The 21,134-nt window shown below is 37.7% G+C and overlaps 1 protein-coding gene across 3 annotated transcripts in view; it reads left to right on the top strand.

Moving 5' to 3' along the window:
- Fer (FER tyrosine kinase) overlaps positions 1-21,134 on the top strand; it is a 329,360-nt gene that overhangs the window by 154,675 nt on the left and 153,551 nt on the right. For all 3 annotated transcript variants that reach the window (XM_036173166.1, XM_036173167.1, XM_036173168.1), the window contains one exon: positions 6,305-6,427. In XM_036173166.1, the coding sequence (XP_036029059.1) occupies positions 6,305-6,427 (123 nt within the window). The remainder of the gene's footprint in view (positions 1-6,304; positions 6,428-21,134) is intronic.

Here is a 21,134-nt window from a genome sequence, read left to right on the forward strand (position 1 = left end):
AAACACCATTCTCAAAGGAAAACCCTTAGCAACTAGCATCAACATTAAAAAAGTAATAGCAAGATTTCATCTGCAGACCTTGGGGTGCTTCCTAAGGAACTAGAAAAAGAAAAGCCAAATCAGTAGAAGGCAATGTTACACATCAGAGCAGGGGTACATGAAATACTTGAGAAATGCAAAAAGACAAATGTAGTATGGTGGCTGTTGGAAAGGATAAACTTAATAAGCCTTTAGCTAAATGAAAAACAATACTCAGTATCAGAGATGAGGGTAAGACATGGCAGCTGACACCACCACTGAACAATGGATCATCTGAAAGGCCTGTGAACAAGTATAACAACATATGGAAAATAGCAGAGGGCTGTGAGGTCGCTCAGCTGGTCAGGGCACTTGCCACCAAGCCTTTGGACTCACATGCTGGAAAGAGAACTGACTACTGGAAATTGCCCTCTGCCTCGCACTGGAATGGTGCCCTTCCCCAAACATGAATAAAAAGAAAATCTAGAAGAGCAGTTAAATTCTGTGGTATGCAGGTTACCAAATTTGAATAATACATAGAACACCCCCCCCCCCAGTTGATTTAGACAAAGTGTTACTATGTAACTCAGGCTAGCCATGAACTTGGGATTTTTCTTGTCTCTGACTCCATACTGCTAGAATTAGAGCTGTGGACTACTATACTGGCCTAGACATATAAATGTAAAGAGACTAATAATGAGCTCTGAGATTGAATCAGTAATAAATGATTACATTTATTAAAAATGACAATAAAATAATTTTTTTAGTAAAATTACTGTTGTATCACTTTTTCAAAGTAATCAAAGAAAAGCCTAACAGTTGATGCATTCCTTATAAGATCTACAAATATTTAAAGAACTAGTACCAGTTTTCTCTAAGTATTTTAAAAAATTGAAAAAGAAGGAATCCTTAAAAACTTATGCATACCTATACCAAAAAAGGAACAATCTCAGAAGAAATTTATAGGCCAATACTGCTTATGAACATAGACATAAAATGTTAAATAAAATGCTAGCAAACTGCATTTTATCGCACATTATAAAAGATCATTCCCTGTGATCAAATGATTCATTCCTGAGATGCAAGAATGCTTCAGTGTAAAATAGCTGATGCATTAACAGAGTCAAACACAAAAAACATAGGGAAATTTAAATAGGCACTTAGAAATCATTTTACAAAATTCAAAATTCATTCATGGTATAATACCCCACACAGTTCGGGGTAGAAAGAATACTGTTCCCCAGGAATGTACATTTATGTACATTGAGTACAGCTAATGCCATCCGGAATGAGAAATAATGGAAAGCATCCTTCTCAAGTCTAGAACAAGACAAGGATGCCTAGTGCCATTGCCTTTTGTCAACATGGTACTATAAGTCCTTGCCAGAACAATTGGCAGGAGAAAAAAAACAGTCAAGGGAATCCAGAATAATAAAGAAAAAAGCAAACTGCCCTTGTTAAAAGGTAAACTGGTCTTATGTACAGTGAATTCTAAAAAGAATTAAGAACAAAAAAACTGTTGGAACTAATAAATTCTACAAAATCAAGGATCCAAAATCAGCACTCAAAACACATTTGTATTTCTGCATGTGCTTGACCTTAGCTGAAAGGCTGAGAAGTGATCACATTTCTATATGCTGAGAAAGCTACCTGATCAAAAGAAAAAAAAAAAAGTAACGATCCCACTTTGAACAGCTATAACCACTAGCCACAAATTTAACAGAGAAGTGTAAGGAAATGAAAGCTATAAAACATGGATGAAGGATCCTGAAAAGCATACAAGTAAATACAAAAATACCCTGTATGTATGGCAAAGTCAATATAGTTAAAATGTTCCCATATGGTGTGCAGACTCATCAACAAAGAATTACAATAAATAATCTCAATGTTCATAAGAGACTATAGATAAACCCGAATAGCCAAAACAATCTTGAGTGAGAAGCTGGAGGCATCATTACCAGACCCAGAAATGTACGAGGAAGTTGTCATCAAAGGACATTAAAAACAGAAAGAACTGTATTTCAGTGAGCAGAATAGAGTGGCAGAAACCAGCCCACACATTGTGACCAGCTGATTTTTGACAGCGAAGAATTCACAATGGCTCTGTTAGGGAAGTGGTGTTGGGGAAACTAGATGACCGTATGCATAAGAGTGAAACCGCTCTCTCTCATCATTGGAGACATCAAGTAAAAATCTATTAAAGCTTACACATGAAATCATGACTCATGAAACTACTAGAAGAAACCAGGGGAAATGCTTTAAGATACTGATCTTGGAAGTGGCCCAAATATGGCCAACAAAAACTTGTTTGCTGGGTTCATGTCAAACTAGAAAAGTCTCTGCCTTGAAAGGAGCCATCAGCAGGGTAAAGAGGCAGTTTAACAGTCAGGAAAGCATTTGCAGACCGTACAGTCGAAGGGGTTGTTTCCACGGTACGTAGGAATTCAAGTAGCTCAATGGCACAAAACCAAATAAACAAATTTAAAAAAGAATGCTCTGAATAGCCCTTAGAGCAATTTTCTATCTTTTATAAAATTTATTAAGAATATAACCATATCACTCCCCCTTCCCTTTCTTCCCTCCAGACCCTTCCAAGTTGTCTTCCATGTGGCCTCCATTCTCAAATCGATAGCCTCTCCCCCCCATTGTTATTATTTTGCATGTATATATCTTTGTGTATGCAGAGATATGTAAATACAACCTGCTAAGTCTTCTTGTTGTCTGTGTGTATATGGGTTGGGGGCTGACCACTTTCTAATGGACAGCCTTTTAGAGGGCTCATCCCTAGGAGGGAATGATCTTCCTCTTAGCAGTCACTCATTGCCTGGATTTCCTCGTCCAGGGGTGTGACCCCACGAGCATCAGCCTTTCACAGTAGCGTTTCTTCAATAGATTTTTTTTTCCTTAGAAGAAATACAAATGGTAATAGACATTCGCGAAAGATGTTCAACATCTCTAACTATACAAATTAAAACTACTGAGGCAGCCCATTGCTCCTGTGAGGATGTCTGTTTTTCAGAAGACAGATGAAGCAAAGGCTGTGAGGAAATGAAGAAACGTCTGTATCTTTGTGGGGAATGTTAATTAGCATAGCCACTATGGAGATCAGTGTGGAGCTTCCTCAGGAACCTGAGCACAGAATGACATGATCCAGAAACCCCATTCCTTGGATCATATGAGTAACTGAAATGGACCTGTTAAAAAGATACATCTCCATTGTTTACCCTACGCCATTCAGAGTAGTCAGAGTGTGAAATCAACCTAAATATCCAGTAGCTTGATAAAGAAAAGATGACGTTGGGTACGCACCACAGCATACTGTTCAGCCACAAAACCTTTGAAATCCTGCCGTAGCCAACAGCATGCATGTGCTGGGATCGTATTGTTATGTGGAACAACTCAAGTAGGAGATACTTGCTGTGTGGCAGCCCAGAGCTGAGTAGTCACTATAGAAGCCGGCAGAGTAGAGAGAGGGAAAGCAGGAGAGGCCAGTCAACAGGTCCAGTGGTCCAGTGTTATTATTTGAAATAGGAATAAGTCCTGGTTTTCATGCCATGGTCCCTAGAACATAATTAACAACAATAATACATTATATATGTCAAAATAGAAGAATTATGATGGACTCACTGTAACAAAATGAGCAAACTTGAGAGTGATAGCCATGCTACTTCCTGAGTAATTTGTTTCCTGACACAGCCATGAATGAAAGCATCATATCGTAGTTCATATGTGCTCAAAGCTTTGGTCAATAACATACTTTTTAAATTAAGAAATGGAAAGAGAAGATATTGATCATGTATCAAGTTCCTTTGAGGTGATTAAATCTCTGAATTACTTCGTTTTATTGCTGCAGTCTCTAGGCTCTTTAAAGCACCTTTTAAATTCATGCTCTGAGACTTAATGTGCAATAAAAAGCCAACACATTTTTTTGTGTAACAGTTCTGAATTTGTGGCTCATCCTTGTGTAGTTGGAATTTTTCCCCATTATATAGTAATCATGAAGTCATCATTAGGACAGGGTAGTAACTACTCTGAGGTTTATAGCAGGGTTGATTTCAAGTTTCATTCTGTATGTGCTTCATTACTTATTATTAAACATTGTACTTTAATGGCTCGGGCTCATGAGCGTGTGGACTTTCCTTTGTCCATTTGTACGCTGGCTGTCTTGTCTCCTTTACAACACTTACTGCATTTCATGTCATTCACAGATGTCTATTTCTACAGGCTATATATGCCACAGATTGTACTAGATTATAGGGCTATGATGCTGAGGAGAAAATGGACAAATCTGTCTAATTAATTAATTGCCTAATATGCCTACACTCTAGAAAGGAGATAGATAATAAAAAAAATTAATAAGTAAAATCGGAGCTGGAGAGATGGCTTCCAGAATACCCGAGTTGGATTATCTCAGCATCCATGCTAAATGTCCCACAACTCCAGCTTGAGGGAATCCAACACCCTTTTCTGATCTCTGTGGGTACACACACACACACACACACACACCCCTTTAAGAATAAGTAAAATATATGTGATCATAGGGTCAGAAAGATAATAGTCATATGTTGTAAGGAGAATTATGTCAATAAGGAAAGGGAGGTAAGAAATTAAATTGGGGTGCGAAAGTGGAGGTTGTATATTGTGTAGGTGGTCAGATTTAACTTTACAGAAAATATATTTAATGAAAGCTGGGAAAAGAAGTCAGGAAAGGAGATATTACCTGTGGGGCTGGCTGTCTTATGAATTAATTCATGTAGCAAACCAACACACCTCTCAGAGGAAGGAGTGCATACCATGTTTTAGAACAAGAAGACAAAGTCAGTGCTAGGAGACTAATGAGCCCAGAGGAGGAGTAGAGGGAGATGAGGCAGACAGACAGACATGAGCTCGGATTAGCATGCAGAGGAGTGCTCCTTAGGGACAGTATACCCTAATTGCTGTGCAAAGAGTAAATTGGAAGAAAAATGTAGAAATCGTATATTTGTCTGCAATGTTGTCGGCGTTGGTGTTATTAGCACATGCTGCACTTCTGTGACATTTTACATTTTCGTCTCTGCTGCACTGTGCTGTGGAGCAGCAGAACATATCCCCCTCTCCAGGGGGGTTTTAGTTTTATCCAGCTTCTTGCTGTTTCCCTCATGTCCTCCTTCTCAGCCTATAGCAGACATTCTTGCCTTTCCTGCCTGGTTTTACAAAGTTGGAAAGGTCTATTTTTTTTTCATAGTGACCTTAAAATGCATATTTACATTTGTGTCTGCACACCTCCCATGTGTTACAGTTAAGCCGAAGGAAAAACCACACCGAAGTTTTTAATACATTGATTGCAGTTCTTCTGCCATTGAGAAGTGTGGTCAGTGGGCTACTTCTTTATTTACTGCTGTCCATTCTCACACCTAACTACTGGTCTGTTTAAGTAGGAAAGCCAAGAACAACATGGCAGGGTGTGAGAACATGCTCCCTACCTAGTGACAGGAAATGTGAATGTGCTAAGATGCAAGGCTGAAGAGGTGGCTCAGCCATTAGGACAATGTGCTATTCTTGTGGAGGACAAAGTTCAGTCAGTCTCACAACCGCCCGTAAGTCTAGCCAGCTCTGGTCTCCATGGGCATCCACACATATGGAGTATACTCCCATGGCACATACATTTAAAATAACAAAATAATTCTTCTAAAAAGGTGCTAAGCTCTGAGCTTGCTGATTTTGAAGGCCTTAGCACTGATACTCTTTATGTCTTTATCTTCATTTCTTGTGTGAATGATGTTTGGACCTCCATTTTTTTTTTTTTTTTTATAGTCAATACTACATTGAATTCCTGCTGTCGAAAAACCCATTAGATTAGCAAATAAGAAATGACTTTAGCCATTAAGATATTTGTTGTTTTCCTAGGCTTCCTCAAACTTCTGGAAGTGCTTTTGGTAGGGAGTTTGTTGAAAGGAGCATGCAGGGAGACACATGCAAACATCTTGTGCCTAAACTAGAGTGGGCATCTTTCTTGTTTGCTTGGCCATCGCTTCAGTAAAGTGCAGCTCAGTTCTGTTACCTTCTCTTACTAGAATGATGTGTCCTGTGTATTTTGAAAATTTTTCTGTCAGAAGATTTGGCAGTAGACTAGAGTTTCATTTTCCTGTCTTCTCTTAATTTTCACAAGTGTGTAGTTGAGGGTTGTTAAATGTTTTTGTGTCGCTGTGCACCAACAGCTCTCCTTAAATAGAATTAACTCATGGTTGAAGATGCTTTTTCTGAAACAGTGGCTCCTAATAATTCTGTTTTGTTGTTCTCCCTCCAGAATCTGTATCGATTTGAGGGCACTGGGTTTTCAAATATCCCTCAACTTATAGATCACCACTTCTCAACAAAACAGGTCATCACCAAGAAGTCTGGGGTGGTTCTGCTGAATCCTATTCCTAAGGTATGCCATGCTCCTGTTTCTTCATTTTCTTTCTTTCTTTCTTTCTTTCTTTCTTTCTTTCTTTCTTTCTTTCTTTCTTTCTTTCTTTCTTTCTTTCTTTCTTTCTTTTTTCTCTCTCCCTCCCTCCTTCCCTCCCTCTCTCTCTCCCTCTTTCTTTCTTTCTTTCTTTCTTTAAGAATACTTGTTAGCATTTCTCACACTGAAGAAAGTTTTTAAGTTATGTGTTAATGTCAGAGACAAATCACTTCTGTGAATACCAGTAACTCCTGGCAGAGCTGAACTCCAGACCTCCTTTAATTTTACTAAGATCCATTGCCTTCCTTCTTAGTATTTGCTAGGATACAAATTGTCTCATTTCTTCCTTTCCCACTTCATCTTGAGAGATGTGAGATTCATGCTTTGAAAGGGTCTAGCACAAGATTTGAGGATGAACACATCAAAGAACATGTCTAGCAATTAGGAGGTAAGTCAGAATTTTAGTATGAGGTTTGCAGTGCAGTGCAAGTTCGGGACAGCTTAAAGCTACGCTGCTTTTCTCAGAAAGCGTCACTTTCCAGGCAGCCAGGTCAAAGGTCGCGTTAGGCCATTTTTTTCCCCCTAAGATCTATCACAAAACAATTCTTTCATGTGCTGAGAGACGTGTGAGGTTAGGAATGGGCATGTTGTAGGAACGGGATGTTGGTGTGGTTCAAGCAGCACCTGAGAGACCTCAACAACAAAAGGCACCGGTGATCCCATTGAGCCTTTTCATACTTGGGTTAGGCATGGCAGGGGCCTTTCCTTTGAGGGCTGTACCACATGACGAATGGTGTCGAAATGGGAAAGACATTACAGTTGGTAGCTGGCATGTATCCTTTGATTTTTATAGATCTAAGGGCAGCTTCTAAATTGAAGTGACAGTCCCAGCAATGCTGATGTAATTGGAGAAATTTAAGCTACAGTGTTTTTCCTTGTTAGCCTAGAAAATAATGTCTGTTTAGAGTGGTCAAGACCATGACTTTATCATTAATTTATTAATGAAAAGTGAATTATAGTTCTAATCCAGTGTTGTCCTTACGGTGTTGCCCTCCCCCCAATTTTCACTTCAAACTCGTCTTATGACATCTAATTCCAGTTTGTTCTTCCCTCCCTACCCCCAGCTTCCCAGAACCCACAAGCCTGAGGTTACCTTTAGCATCTCCTCTATATCCCAGGTTCTCCAGTTAGTTGACAAGTTTGTGTTCTTAACTATACACTTGATAGTATGAACTTCAGTCCCAGTATATCCTATTATGAATCAACCCCAGCTTAGTAACATATACTTACCCATGTTACATTAACACAAAATACACTGTTTTTACACATCTTGATTCTTAGCTTCACAAACCAACCGAATATTTGCATAATCTGTAGGCTTAGTCAGAACCACATTAGAGATCAAATTCATGATAGAAATTAACTTGCAGATCTGGACCTGAGGAGGAATATATAATTTCAAATAAAATTACACCCCTCACTATATAAAAATTTCCATGAAATGAACCTAGGTGTAATGTATTAGGTTCTCTAGACTATTACATGGTCAATTATTATTTTTCTGTCAGATCTCTAATACTTTGGGGTTGATTATCTCATCCTTTTATAGCAGTAGCTGTGCAAATAAGTGAATGCTAGAACTGTAGAAGGTTAAAGAGCTATATATGATTGTTTTATGAGGCAAAAACTTCAAGCTTATCCACCCATTAACCTGATATGAAGTCCTAGCATTTGAAACAAGCACATTAGTATCTGTTTATTGTAAACATGGTTACACACTTGGTTCAAAAAATCATGTTACTCTTTTTAAAGATAATTGTAATACAGAGGTTATGAAGGACAATTTTCAATTCTGAGTGGAGAACAAATTGATATGGATTTTGTTGTGGTGGTATTGTTACCATATATCTTCCTTTGAAAAGTTATTTGTACTCTTATTACTGAATCTATTTCTTGATTTAAATTGTGTAAGAAGTTAATATATTTGACCATATAATATGCCATCTAAAATTAGATAGAAAATATCTAAGTTTCATCTTTCTAGACTTTATTTTTAGCCTACATAGAGAATGTTATTTTGCTTTAGGAGCAATTTTTGTTTCCCATGTATGTTTTTCTCTTTTTCATGAAAATACAATTTTATTACTATAATTCCTACAGTAACTAAAATAGTTTTCAATCTTTATTCTTTGTATTTACTCACAGGTGCAGGGAAACTAGACAACCAGAATTGCCTGATTTTTACAGCTTAATAATGCTGTTACTGAATGGGCGCCTTACCCATCTGCGCCTCACCTGCTGACTGTTTCCCCTGTACTGCCTCACAGAGCATGTGGGGATTTAGGACGGGGGAGTATTGTTCTAAGTAGGACTATCTGACCACCCATACTTGTTATCTTAAAGCAGCAAACCCAGTGGGCTTCCATGGCCTGTTCTTTCTTAGTTTAGTTGCTGCTCATGGAAACTTCATCCAAGAGCCCTTCCCTATCATGTATAAACAGTATATTCTCCTGCTCCCTCACTCCTTATTTTTCATTGGTTAATTTCTAATGGTTTGGTATATGCACCTTTATATGACATCATGTATTTTTTTTCTCTACCTCAAGTGCAGTGCAAGTTCGATAAGGCCAACATTTGTAGAGAAATTTCTAAACAATCTTATTAAATAAGAAACACAGAGCCAAATACAGAGGTGATAGCCAAAGAGATCAGAGAACTAGCAAAGAGCCACGACTACCTTATCTTACCACCTCGCCGCCTATGCTTCCCTAGAGAGAGCTTCTTCCTGTGTAACCTGTCTTTTTATTGCTTTTCTGTTCTGCCTTCTCTTTGGCTCTAAACCCAGCCACATGACTTCCTCATCATTGCCTGCCTATACAGACCTCCAGGTCTCTATGGTTGGTACTGGGATTAAAGGCCTATGTCACCACGCTTGGCTGTGTCCTTGACCACACAGAGACTCTGCCTGCCATGTGATCGGATTAAGGGCATGTGCCACCACCACCTGACTTCTGCTTATGGCTCGCTATGACCTCTTATCTCCAGGCAAACTTTACTTATTACCATACAGATAAAATCATATTTCAGCACAATTAAATATCCCCACCTTTCCCCCTTTTATTCTAATAAAAAGAAAAAAGAAAAAAGTTATAACTAATATAAGAAAAACTATATACAATAAGCACAATTACTATATATAGTATATACAAGCAATAAATACCTCCACAATGTCTAGTCCATTTGTATTTGACAGACTCAGAGAAAATATTCCATTATTTATTCTACTTTGGTAAGTAATATACCTGAATCACTTTCTATCCCAACTTATATTACTAACAGAGAACTATCTTATAATATCTTTCAAATTTATACACTTACACCTCTTTAGTGAGTTCCTTTTCTGAAATTCTTAACAAGGAAAATGATAAATATCTAATCTTCAACTAACTATAACTATAACCATAACTATCTAATCTTCAACTCCCTCAGAGACCCAAGAAGGAAATAATATTACCTAATAAAATAGGAAGTGTAAAAAAGTAACTTCCAAAAAATGTGAGTTGACAGAAACAGCCATCTGCCTGGACAGTCACCTGAGGTTTCTCTACAGTGTTGGGGCATCATCTTCAGCCTATAGGCTTAGCGTATCTGACAGAATCATTTGTGAAGTAGAATGTACACAAGGCCAACAGCTCGACCTCACATTCAGTGCAAGTAGTTCATGTACCAGATAAACCTGACTTCCACTAGTGTCCTGTCATGATTCAGGATTTTAAATTCTGGAAATAGCTGATGTTTTTGGAATTCAGCTGTCCATTCTTCTTGGCTTGTGGGTGGCTTCATATTGGGATCCTTTTCTTCTCCACATTTCATTCTTCTCAGCTTGTGAGTGGCTTCATCTCTTTTATTAAATGCCAGTCTACCATTGAGAGGTTAGACTCCTCTGTTATACTAGTTACTCTTTCAAGAATAACTGTTTCAGCTACTGTTCCACTGCACACCAGAAGCAATTCGGTCCACTGCCTGTTCAGCTGTCTTCAAAGAAAGGGGCACTGTACCTTTTCTGGATTGCAAAGGCTACTTCAGCGATGGTGCCATATTGTCCTGGCCTCAGAGGATGCCTGTTGCTAAAGCCACAACCACACTTGTCTTGGCAAGAATCGGTAGTCCTGTGTTTCCTGTCCTGTCTGTCCATTTTGTCCTGTTTGTCAGCAGTCGATTCGAGGACACTTTGTTGTCCAGTGGCTAACTTTTGCCACAATAAAAGTTAACTCCATAGGCAGTTTCTTCAATGCCCATATCTTCTCTGAAGTAGTGGTGCTGCCAGGAGCCAACATGTCTCATATCCATATTCTGTAGATCTCTGAAAGGTTTGAAGATCACCTGTCTCTCTAAAATTTATCTGCTCAACCTTGAAAATATACTTAATATGACAAGTTCGGTTGTAATGTCTAACAACTAACTTTGAGACTGGATCAGTCTTGTGTAGCACAGGGTGGCCTTGAACTCACAGAGATCCATCTGCCTCTGCCTCTGGAGTGTTGGATTAAAGCTGTGTGCCACCACTGCCTGGCCTCAATGGCTGATCTTTAGGCAAGCTTTATTTGTTAGGGCACACACAAAATCTCACCACAGTAGCCACCTCTCCCAATGTTGCTATCTAAGATTATCTTATATAGTGGTTATGACACAGGTTTTAGTATATTGAGGTTTTGTTTGTTTAGTTTTTTTTTTTTTTTTTTTTTTTTTGTGAAACCAGAGAGACTTTCTTTTCCCTAAATCTATACCCATATTTCTTAATTTATTAAGATCCATTGGGCAGTTTTTAAAGATAATTTTTCATTTGAATAATGAGATAAAGGACAATGCACAAGTTTCAGTATTCATTTAATAGATGTTTCCTTCCTATGCACTCTACACTTAGCAGCATTATGAATGTCATGAATAAATGCTCTAAAAATCAAAGAATAAAGAGATAACAGAGGGGCTGTGCTAATATGGCCAAGGCATGGGTTAGATGCTATGAGGCTCTGTGTTATATGGAAAGCAGTAGCTACTGCTTTTCCCTTTAAAAATACTTAAGTTTTAATTTTTGATGATTGGAGAGATGCTGGCCTTGAACTCACTGTGTGACTGAGAAATGAACTTATAACTCTTGGTTCTGTGGCTGGACCTCCCCTGTGTCAGCTGAAAGGCCTACAATACCACACCTGGCTTGGCTTAACTAACTATTCTGATCAAATAAGGTTTCTTGGTATAGTTCAGGTATAGATGTGAAAATAAAAGAGCTAGCCAGGTGGTTATATGTAGGGGTAGCAGTAAAATGATTAACAATTTAGCATGGACACCAACCCATGAGAATTGGTTGGTCTGTAGGTTGGTCCTAGATGGTTATCTTCAGTATGTATATATGTGCTTGTGTGCACGTGTGTATGAACGTAGGCATGTATATATGTATGTATGAACATATGTATATAAGTTCTCTGGGAAAGAATGCTGTTCACTCTGGCATAAACTATAGGGACCAGGGTGCTGGAAATAGCTGTACAAGGAGGAGTCTGGGAAATACACAGTGATGGATTAACTTAATAACTAAGCATGTATTTTTAAAATGTCAATTGTTTGTTGAATAACTTAAGACATTCACTTTGAGCAGAAACAGCATCAAATTTATCAGGTTTCATAGTGAGTGTCTTGAAACAGAAAATTCATTTTTAGTAATAATGAATTTTTAGGGGCTTTTTAAAAATTGATGTTGTTTTGAAGCTATCTGTAGGTTTGTAGTTAATTCTTTTATGCTGTCATTCAGATGGGAGTTTTAAAAGGTGGTATGTGTTTAAAATTTGAAAGGAAAGATGATATTTTTTTAACTCTTGAAAAATGATTTAATTAAATATGTCAGATTTCATTTATAGTTGTTAAAATCCAGTTTGGGGAAAATTTTTTTAACTAGAATACACACTGTTTATACTTCTACTTAATTTAAAGTTTGATTTTTATTATTTCTTATTATGTGTATGTCTTTGTGTGAGTATAGGTGCATGTGAATGCAAATGCCCACGGAGCACAGAGGTGTCAGATCACCTGGAGCTGGAGTTAAAGGTGACTGTGACCCACCTCACATGGGTGTTGGGAACCAAACTGAGGTCCTCTGTAAGAGAGTATAGAACCACTCTTGACCACTAAGTGATCTCTCAGCTCCTTTAAAATCAATTCCATTCCTTAAAAAAAGAAAATCATTCAATTAAGCCTACTGAGAGTAGAAAAACATACACAAAAATTACACACTGATCTATAGGAAAATATCACAAACATGTAAGTCTCCATGTGGGCCTTAGGTTTGAACAAAGAAAATAGAGAATCTTATGGTAAATTCAAGTTATCATCACTGTCAGCCTCACCACTGCAGGCAAGTCAGCTTGCTACAGCTGTCTTGCTGTGGAGCCCTAGGTTTGATCTTCAGAACTAGATGGGGGTGCTATCCTTTACTATCTGAGTCTCAGAGAAAAACCAGTTAGTCCCCAAATTTAAAGCAGGTCTTGGTGACTAGTATATTTTTCTTAGTGGTATTGTGTTTGTAATCTTATTTAAAACTTTCTTAAATGCTGTTGATATTTTGTTGTTGTTGTTGTTGTTGTTGTTGTTGTTGTTGTTGGTGGTGGTGGTGGTGGTGTATGTGTGTATGTGTGTGTGTGTGTGTGTGTGTAAATGAAAGGACATGATTATTCAGTAGTGAGTTTATGTATTTCTTAATTACCCTGCCAATATTTGAATGGTGATGGAAAGAGGCAGAAGAGGCCCGAGAGAGATTAAAAAAAGATTGTCATTTGGAAATTCTTATCCAAGTTGAAAGGCAAGATTTTCTGTTCATAGCACAAATATGGCCTTGAATGTATCGTCTATAAAGTAATTGTTAGACCATCTATATAAGTAGATTTAGGAGGGCATGTTGAAATGTAAAGCAGATTCATATGATTTTTTTATATGAATACGGCTATATGATACATGTTTTCCCTTTGTTCTTTTGGAAACTATAGAGTAGTAATAAAGAGAACAAGAAAACAAGCATGAGCTGTAGTTTTCCTAAAATTAGACTTTGTATACAATGCACAGGGTTCAGACGCATCTTAAAAGTAATGGCAGCCTGTTATCTCACGTAGAAGGGCTGTTGTGCAAGCACACTTAAGGTGAGAGTGTAAGTATGAATCAACTTTGCCAAATAATGGAAATGACCTGAGTATCCATTAACTGATGAGGGAATGAAAGAAAATGTGTGCACTACAATACTATAAATATGAGTACCACATGATGTGGAAATTGAAAGAGCTGGCTTTATGCAAATGGAGTGGTGTTTTCAGGCTACGGATAGAGGGGGACATGTCGGTGTGAAAGACTGACCAGAGAGTACTCAGTTGCAGTTAGGAAGGAGAAATCGGATGTCGTGATAGGCCGCAGTGCCACTCATGTGAACAGTAATAGACTGGTATGGTGGTGGCACACGCCTGCAGTCCCAGCACATGGAAGGCAAAGGCAGGCAGATCTCTGTGAGTTCAAGACCAACCAGGGCTATACAGAGAAACCCTGCCTTGAAAAACCAAAACAAAAAACAATAATATACTGTACGTTTCATAAAGTTGGAAGAAAGTGTTTTGAATCTTTCCACCATATAAATGATAAATTCGAAGAGAGTTATGTTGAACTTGATTTAAACATTACATAATATATACATGTATTGAAATATTATGTATTACTTCATTAATGGTTATAATTATTATGTATTTCACCAAGCTCTGTCAAAATGCCTCTGAAAGTGAGGAATTTGCCCTGAATTTCAAGGCTGTATTCCTCACTCATATCAGTGGATTTGGGAAATGAGTGGGGGAAATACAAATTTACTTAATATTTTACGAGGTTATTCAGAGCTGTAAATATTTACTCAAAAAATTCCAAATAAACAAATAAAGTAATTGAGTCAGGCATCCAACTAAGAAATTAGGAAAACTCAAACCTACAATTAAGTCAAAGGAAAGAAGAAAATAATAAAATAAAAGCTTAAAATTACTAAACTGAGGAAAGAAAATATAAATGCTGCCTTACAAAACAATCTAGCTGTATATAAAATGTTCGCTAATCAAGAAAAACTCATTCCACAACATAACAGATCTTGTCAGTGTACAGAGAGTGGCTAGTTATTGAGAAAATCAGACAAACAGCCAAGTAGAGTAATTAGCCATAGAGATGAATAGACAGTTGAAAATTGGACATACCTTTCAGTGCCTTTTAATGGCATTAGAGAGAATTCTCCTCTGTCAGTAGACAAAGAAAGATTAAATCTATAATGAAATGCCATTTCTATCTAAAATATTAATCTAAATCCAAACTTTAATATCTAATTTTCTTGATACACATGGCAAGGCTCTCCTTGATCATTTTCATTTGAGAGTTGAAAAAAAACTCTCTACAAAGTAATTTGGAGAATCTGTCAAAAGTATAAAATATGTAGCTTTGACTCAGCAGTAACTCATAATTTATTTCTTTGTCATATTTGTTTATGTGTGGGATTGTGTTAGCTGGTCACTGCAGCCTCATTCATAGCATCAGCAGATGGAAATTTTACTATTGAGGCTAACTAAATAATTCACAGTCCTCTATCCAAAGCAGTTCTGTTACTTCAGGAACTTGCTATGTGCTCTGAATAAAGAAAGTTTCATGGTACATCAATTAAAAATAGAACACTACAAATCAGACTTTATGTTGCATTGCCTTTGTGTATGAAGATTAAGGACTGCAAGATCCTGTGCCTGAATTTTCTATGTGATCAAGACACATTGATCATAGACACAGAGCAGGGCTGTAGTTCTGTGGTATAAAGCTTTCCTTGACATTCATGAATTTGATCTCCAACATATATATGTGTACACACACACACACACACACACACACACACACACACACACAAACAAACACACACACACAGAGACTAATGATAGAACTTACATGTTTGTGAAGGGCAGGGAAGACGTAAAAGAACTTAGTTGCATTTTATAATGTATAATTGCATTTTTAGTGAACATGTGTGGAGGTCAGAGGACAACTTGCCGGAATGAATTCTGTCTTTCCACAGTGTGCGTGCCAGGGCTCAAACTCAGGTGGCCAGGCTTGGTAGTAACCGCTTCTACCAACTGGTTCATCTCACCACCTCATAGTTGACATCTTTACCATTCTTGGCACCTCTGATGTATTACTTGCCCAGTATTCAAATACCTTGAACAGTCTTGTGATGTGGCATTTGCTATCAAGCAATTCTAACTTTCCAGGAAGATGTTTTATTGGAACAATATTAAGAACAAAATCCAACTGGGAAGGCTGAGTTTGGATCCCCAGCATCCATGCCAAGTACTGAGCGTGGCTTGAGGTGCCGAGGCTGAGGGTGTCTAGGGCATATTGGCTAGCTACTCTGGTGTGACCAGTGAGCTCAGGGACAGTGAGAGACTTATCTCAAAATAAGAGTGTAATTGAGGAAGAATGCCTAGACACGTGTACAATGATTACCTTCATTTCTTTTGATAATATTTTCCAGGACATTTTGTTTATTTTTGCTAACAGTTAAAAGAGTATATATGCCATGATAACTAAGGGGACAAAATAAGATTTCTTTCTACTTGTGATAATGTGGGCAGTGAAGTGAAGCTAAGTCATGCACTTTCTAGTTCACCATGGCTTGTCTAGCAGGTCTCGAGTGGGTATTGTAGGATGTCACATGACCAGCTGTTAACCTCCTCTGAGGGCTTTGGCTGTCATGCTGGACTCTTGAGTAGACCAAACCACTTGTCACTGAAGTATTCTGAGATTTCTTTATGTTTAAAAGGAAAATTTTGTTACGATGCCTTGAGGCTCATCTTCTAGAATCTACTTTTTAAATTTTCATTCCCTGTAGTTAATTCTGCATGTACTAGTCCTAGAAGTAAGAATGTGAGCTGTAACAACTTGATAGGAGGAATTCCCCACATGACCTGTTTTTCATAGTAAAGCACCCAGAACAAAACCTTAAACTTGCTTAGGTCTTACAATTCAGCAAGGCTTGTGAGTGGAAATATAGTGCCTGGCTTGCTTAAAAAGTAAATACAGATGGAATAAAAAGATAGTGCTTAAGGTCATCAGCTAACATAGACTCTTGTCCTTCCCATACTGTATGCAAGTGCATGCTCACCTGCACACACATACACCCAGAAGCACCAGATGCTCATGAAATACAGTATTAAGTTGGGAAAGATAATCTGAAGAACAATATTTTAGTATTCTCTTATTTTCTTATGATGAAATACATACATGAATAAATGTGAAAAGTTTAAAAGTACTCTAGAAGATAAATTATGTTACTTTGTGTTTGAAGAGGTTATGGGTGATTGAAATAGGTTAAGTGTAGTTTTTAATTTCTTTCTGTTAAATGTTATTTTCATGACATGAAAACTTATCTATAACTATATTCTATTGCAGTGTTTAGTAGAACGCTCTAAAGTGTGTGGTGACTATTAGTATTTTTAGGGAGAAATTAAAGTGAGACCATGGACAAATGAGGAGTCTTGGGGTGTATTTATAGAACTGGATTGAAAGAAGTTGTACAAAACTGTGTTGTTTTTTGAAATGTCTCAGTGTAAGTTTTGTGAACCTTAATATGAGATACACTTATAAGAGATTTAATTAGTATTTTATAAATAACAATTTTTAAAATTTCAGGAATCTAGACGAGAAGGGGGGCTTATGAATGCTTCACTGAAGATGAACTTGAAGCAGGTCACAGATAAGAAGGGGTCAGATGCAGAGGAGGAGGGAAGCCGTTTGATAGAAGGATCATCTGGAGTATGGGATCTCCAAGGCTTGTTGTAAGGAGGGCAAGAGCAGCTGGCAAAGCGGGTGGTTTGGAAGCTGAGCACCATGAAGTGGTTCCGTGTAGAACAGGTTTGCAGAGCCTCGAACCCAAGATTAAACATGGAAATGCTATTTTGTTGCAGGTGGATGAGCAGGAGTGAGTAAACCTAAACATAGCCTCACTGTACCACCTACCTCAACAAAGAATTGAAACTCAGCTCAGCCTTTCAGTTGCTTGAAGAGTTGAACCAGTACATTAGCATGTCAGACAACAAACACCCAATTTTCACTTGCCATGTCTGACTCTGAACTTACGTTACACTGATGTTTAAATAGGAGTAGGGACAAATTACCAGTGCAATGGAAAAATAAGCCATGATGGGAATTCATAGTTTAAACTATAAAGCATGCGCTCCTGATGGTCTATATAAATTGTAGACTGAGCTTGAAATTTAGCTATAACCTTCCTGAAAGCTGTAGGGGAAGAAGCAATTTTGAGATTGGAAAGGAAGGAAGAATTTTAATTGTTTTCGCGTCAAGTTTTATTGCTAATGGTCTTAGCGGCATCCTGCAGAAGTATAGGGATAGTTTCCTGAGCGCTTGCATTTAGTGTCACAGACAAGTATAGGCCAGAGCAGAATACAGAATACAGCATCATGAAGCTACTTTACCTTGGCAGTTTTTCTGTGGTGTACTTTTATAGAACAGAATAGAAAAATTGGAAAACTCCAGATTTATGATCAAAATATTAACAAATTAGCTTTAAATACTTTAAAAAATTTAAGCAAATGCCTAAATAGCAAAGGGTTACACTTGTGACATGTGATTAGTTCTAAATTACTCAGAGATTAACAGTCTCTATTCTGTCCCACTTTTCAAGTTATGAATGCAGACATCTAGAAAATACTTGATACTAATTCTAAGAAAGCCAGAGTATCATGGACTAAGAAAGATATAGAAGACAAGAAAGGTCTCTGGGAGCTAGAGAGATGGCTCAGTGGTTAAGAGCACTCGGCCTGAATTCCCTTCCCAGCACCCACATGGCTGCTCACAAACCATGTGTTACTCCAATTGTGAGGGTTCCAGCACCTTCTTCAGGTTTGAGTGGGTGCAACATACATGTGGTGCACATATGTACTTGCAGGCAAAACATTCATATGCATAAAATAAAAAAATAATTTTTAAAGGAAAATAGTTCTCTAGGAAGGAAAGAACAGAAGAATACTTGGGATGCCGGTGTAGATGTCACTATGAGGAGTGGATGAGTGGTTTGAGGGTTATGAGTTGATAAGAGATGGGAGTGTAGGGTTGGGGATTTAGCTCAGTGGTAGAGGGCTCACCTAGCAAGCACACGGCCCTGGGTTCGATCCTCAGCTCAAAAAAAAAGAAAGAAAGAAAGAAATGGGAGTGTGACAGAGCAGAGGGGCCATTTCTGTCCATCTTAGATTGGCTTCTTAAGTCACAGGATCTGATTCTCCTCCCTCTGCCCCACAAGCTGCAGCCCACCAGAACTTCTGAGGATGATGTGGTTCTTTTTTCCATTACCAGTCAATGTTACTTTTACATGCCAGACATCCCCATTTGGTAGTAAGGTATGCAAGATCAATAGGGCATTTTTACTTTTGTTCCTAGGTATCCTCACAGAGCCTAACACATAGGAGACAGTAAATAGTTGAAGGTGGTTATTTTTTGAGATAATGGAGAAACTTAATAAATTTTGATATACTTAAATAAAATGACAAATAGATACCTTTTGAATATACATTATTATATAACATGGAAATTTCAACCTTTTTTTTTTTTTCCCAAAAGGATCCCTGTTTGGTTTGTGAACTGCTGGTGACGTGCTGCAGCATGTGGCTGAGGAGAGCTGTGAATGCCAGCTGTCCCACAGTGTCATAAACTTTCATTAAAGCATGTCATTTCTGATTTTTTGTTTTAACTTGATGCTCTGTTCTTGAGTGTGAACTTTGAGATGATAATGTTGCTTCACGGTGTCAGAAAGCTAGGCATTCAGATTAGATTATGAATGAAATCCCTTTGGAATTAACATATGCTTAGCTTCAGTTTCATTTATGTAATAATTTAACTCTTACATTGTCATTTTCTTTTTTTGTTTTATAATAGAAGTTTTTTGGAGTCGGGCATGTCGCTCAGTGGTAAATGCTTTCCTGGCGAGCCCATGGTCCCTAGTTCAGTCCCTAGAACTGCAGAAAACAACAGAAAAAAAAAACAACTTTTTTCACACAGCAGGTTATCGATTCGTAATAATATAGTTACAGTCCTCTTAGAAAGAATTATACATTTTAAAGTACAGGTAGAAATGTGTTTGGTGCACTCCTATTAATCTTCTCTTACCTTAGACTATTGTAAACTATATTTAATTGGCTTAAAAAGTTTGTTTGTCACTTTAACTGAGATTTTTCTCTGATAATAAAGCGTGGAACCAATCTTATATAATATTTAGTATTCCTTACGTGTAAATATTGTCCTGTATTAACCCATTTCAGAAGTGAAATGATAATGATATGCAAAAACAGGCCCTGGAAAAGAGCCATTGATATTTTATCTTGCTAACTAAATTCATGTTCACCTTATAACCAGTCCTTGAAGAGAACAATGAAATCATACCACAAAGACTTGTCCCACATCCTCTTTTACAAAGACTGATAAATATGCATGTTAAGAATTTTAATAATATTGAAGTAAGAGTGTTTAAATTAGAAAGGCATGGGCATTAGAGAGATAACTGCAAATGATTTTTTTAATGGAAGGCTTTATTCATATATGTTTATAAGCCTTGGAAAAATGAAACTTTAAATTTTTCTTTCTGTTATTTATATAAAAAATTGCATTTATTAAAAATGGAACAAAAGTTCCTAACACTGTAAAAAGGAACTATAATTTCATTATTGAATCTTGAGTGGGGACTAGCTGTATTGATGAAAAGCAGAATTACTCCAACAAAACCACACCTCCTAATAGTGCCACTCCCTGTTATTTTATGGGGGCCAGTTACATTCAAACTACCACATCCCACTTCCTGGCCCCCATAAGCTTGTAACAATATCATAATGTAAAATATATTGCCAGGCGGTGGTGCGCACGCTTTAATCCCAGCACTCGGGAGGCAGAGCCAGGTGGACCTCTGTGAATTCGAGGCCAGCCTGGGCTACCAAGTGAGTTCCGGGAAAGACACAAAGCTACACAGAGAAACCCTGTCTCTAAAGAACAAAAAACAAAAAACAAAAAAATCCCAAAAACAAAAACAAATACAAACAAACAAACAAAAACAAAAACAAAATATATATATTGTCCAACTTCAAAAGTCTCCATAGTCTATCACAGATCAACAATGTTTAAAAGTACAAAGTTCAAAGTTTCTTCCAAGATTCATGCAGTCTCTTAACTATAATTTCCTATAAAATAAAAATTAAAAAATCAAAAATAACATGCTTCCAACATATAATGGCACAAGATATACATTACTCTTCCAAAGCATAGGGAAGGGAGCACAAGGAGGAAACACGGGACCAAGGCAAGACTGAAAATAATCTGGGCAAACTCCAAACTCTGCATCTCCAGGTCTTACTTCAAACTGCTCTTCAGATCTCCAACTTCTTTCAGCTGTGCTGACCATAACACATTTCTCTTTCTCTGGCTGGTTCCACTCCCTATTAGCAGCTCTTCTCAGCAGGTATCCCAAGGCTCTGGCATCTCCAACATCTTGGGGTCTCCAAGGCAATCCAGGCTTCTCCTTCACAGCTTCACGCAATGGCCTCTCTGGTCCTCCATTTAAGGACTCTCCTGACACATGCCTAGC

The sequence above is a fragment of the Onychomys torridus genome, chromosome 23, assembly GCF_903995425.1.
Source record: "Onychomys torridus chromosome 23, mOncTor1.1, whole genome shotgun sequence".
NCBI classification, from domain to species: domain Eukaryota; kingdom Metazoa; phylum Chordata; class Mammalia; order Rodentia; family Cricetidae; genus Onychomys; species Onychomys torridus.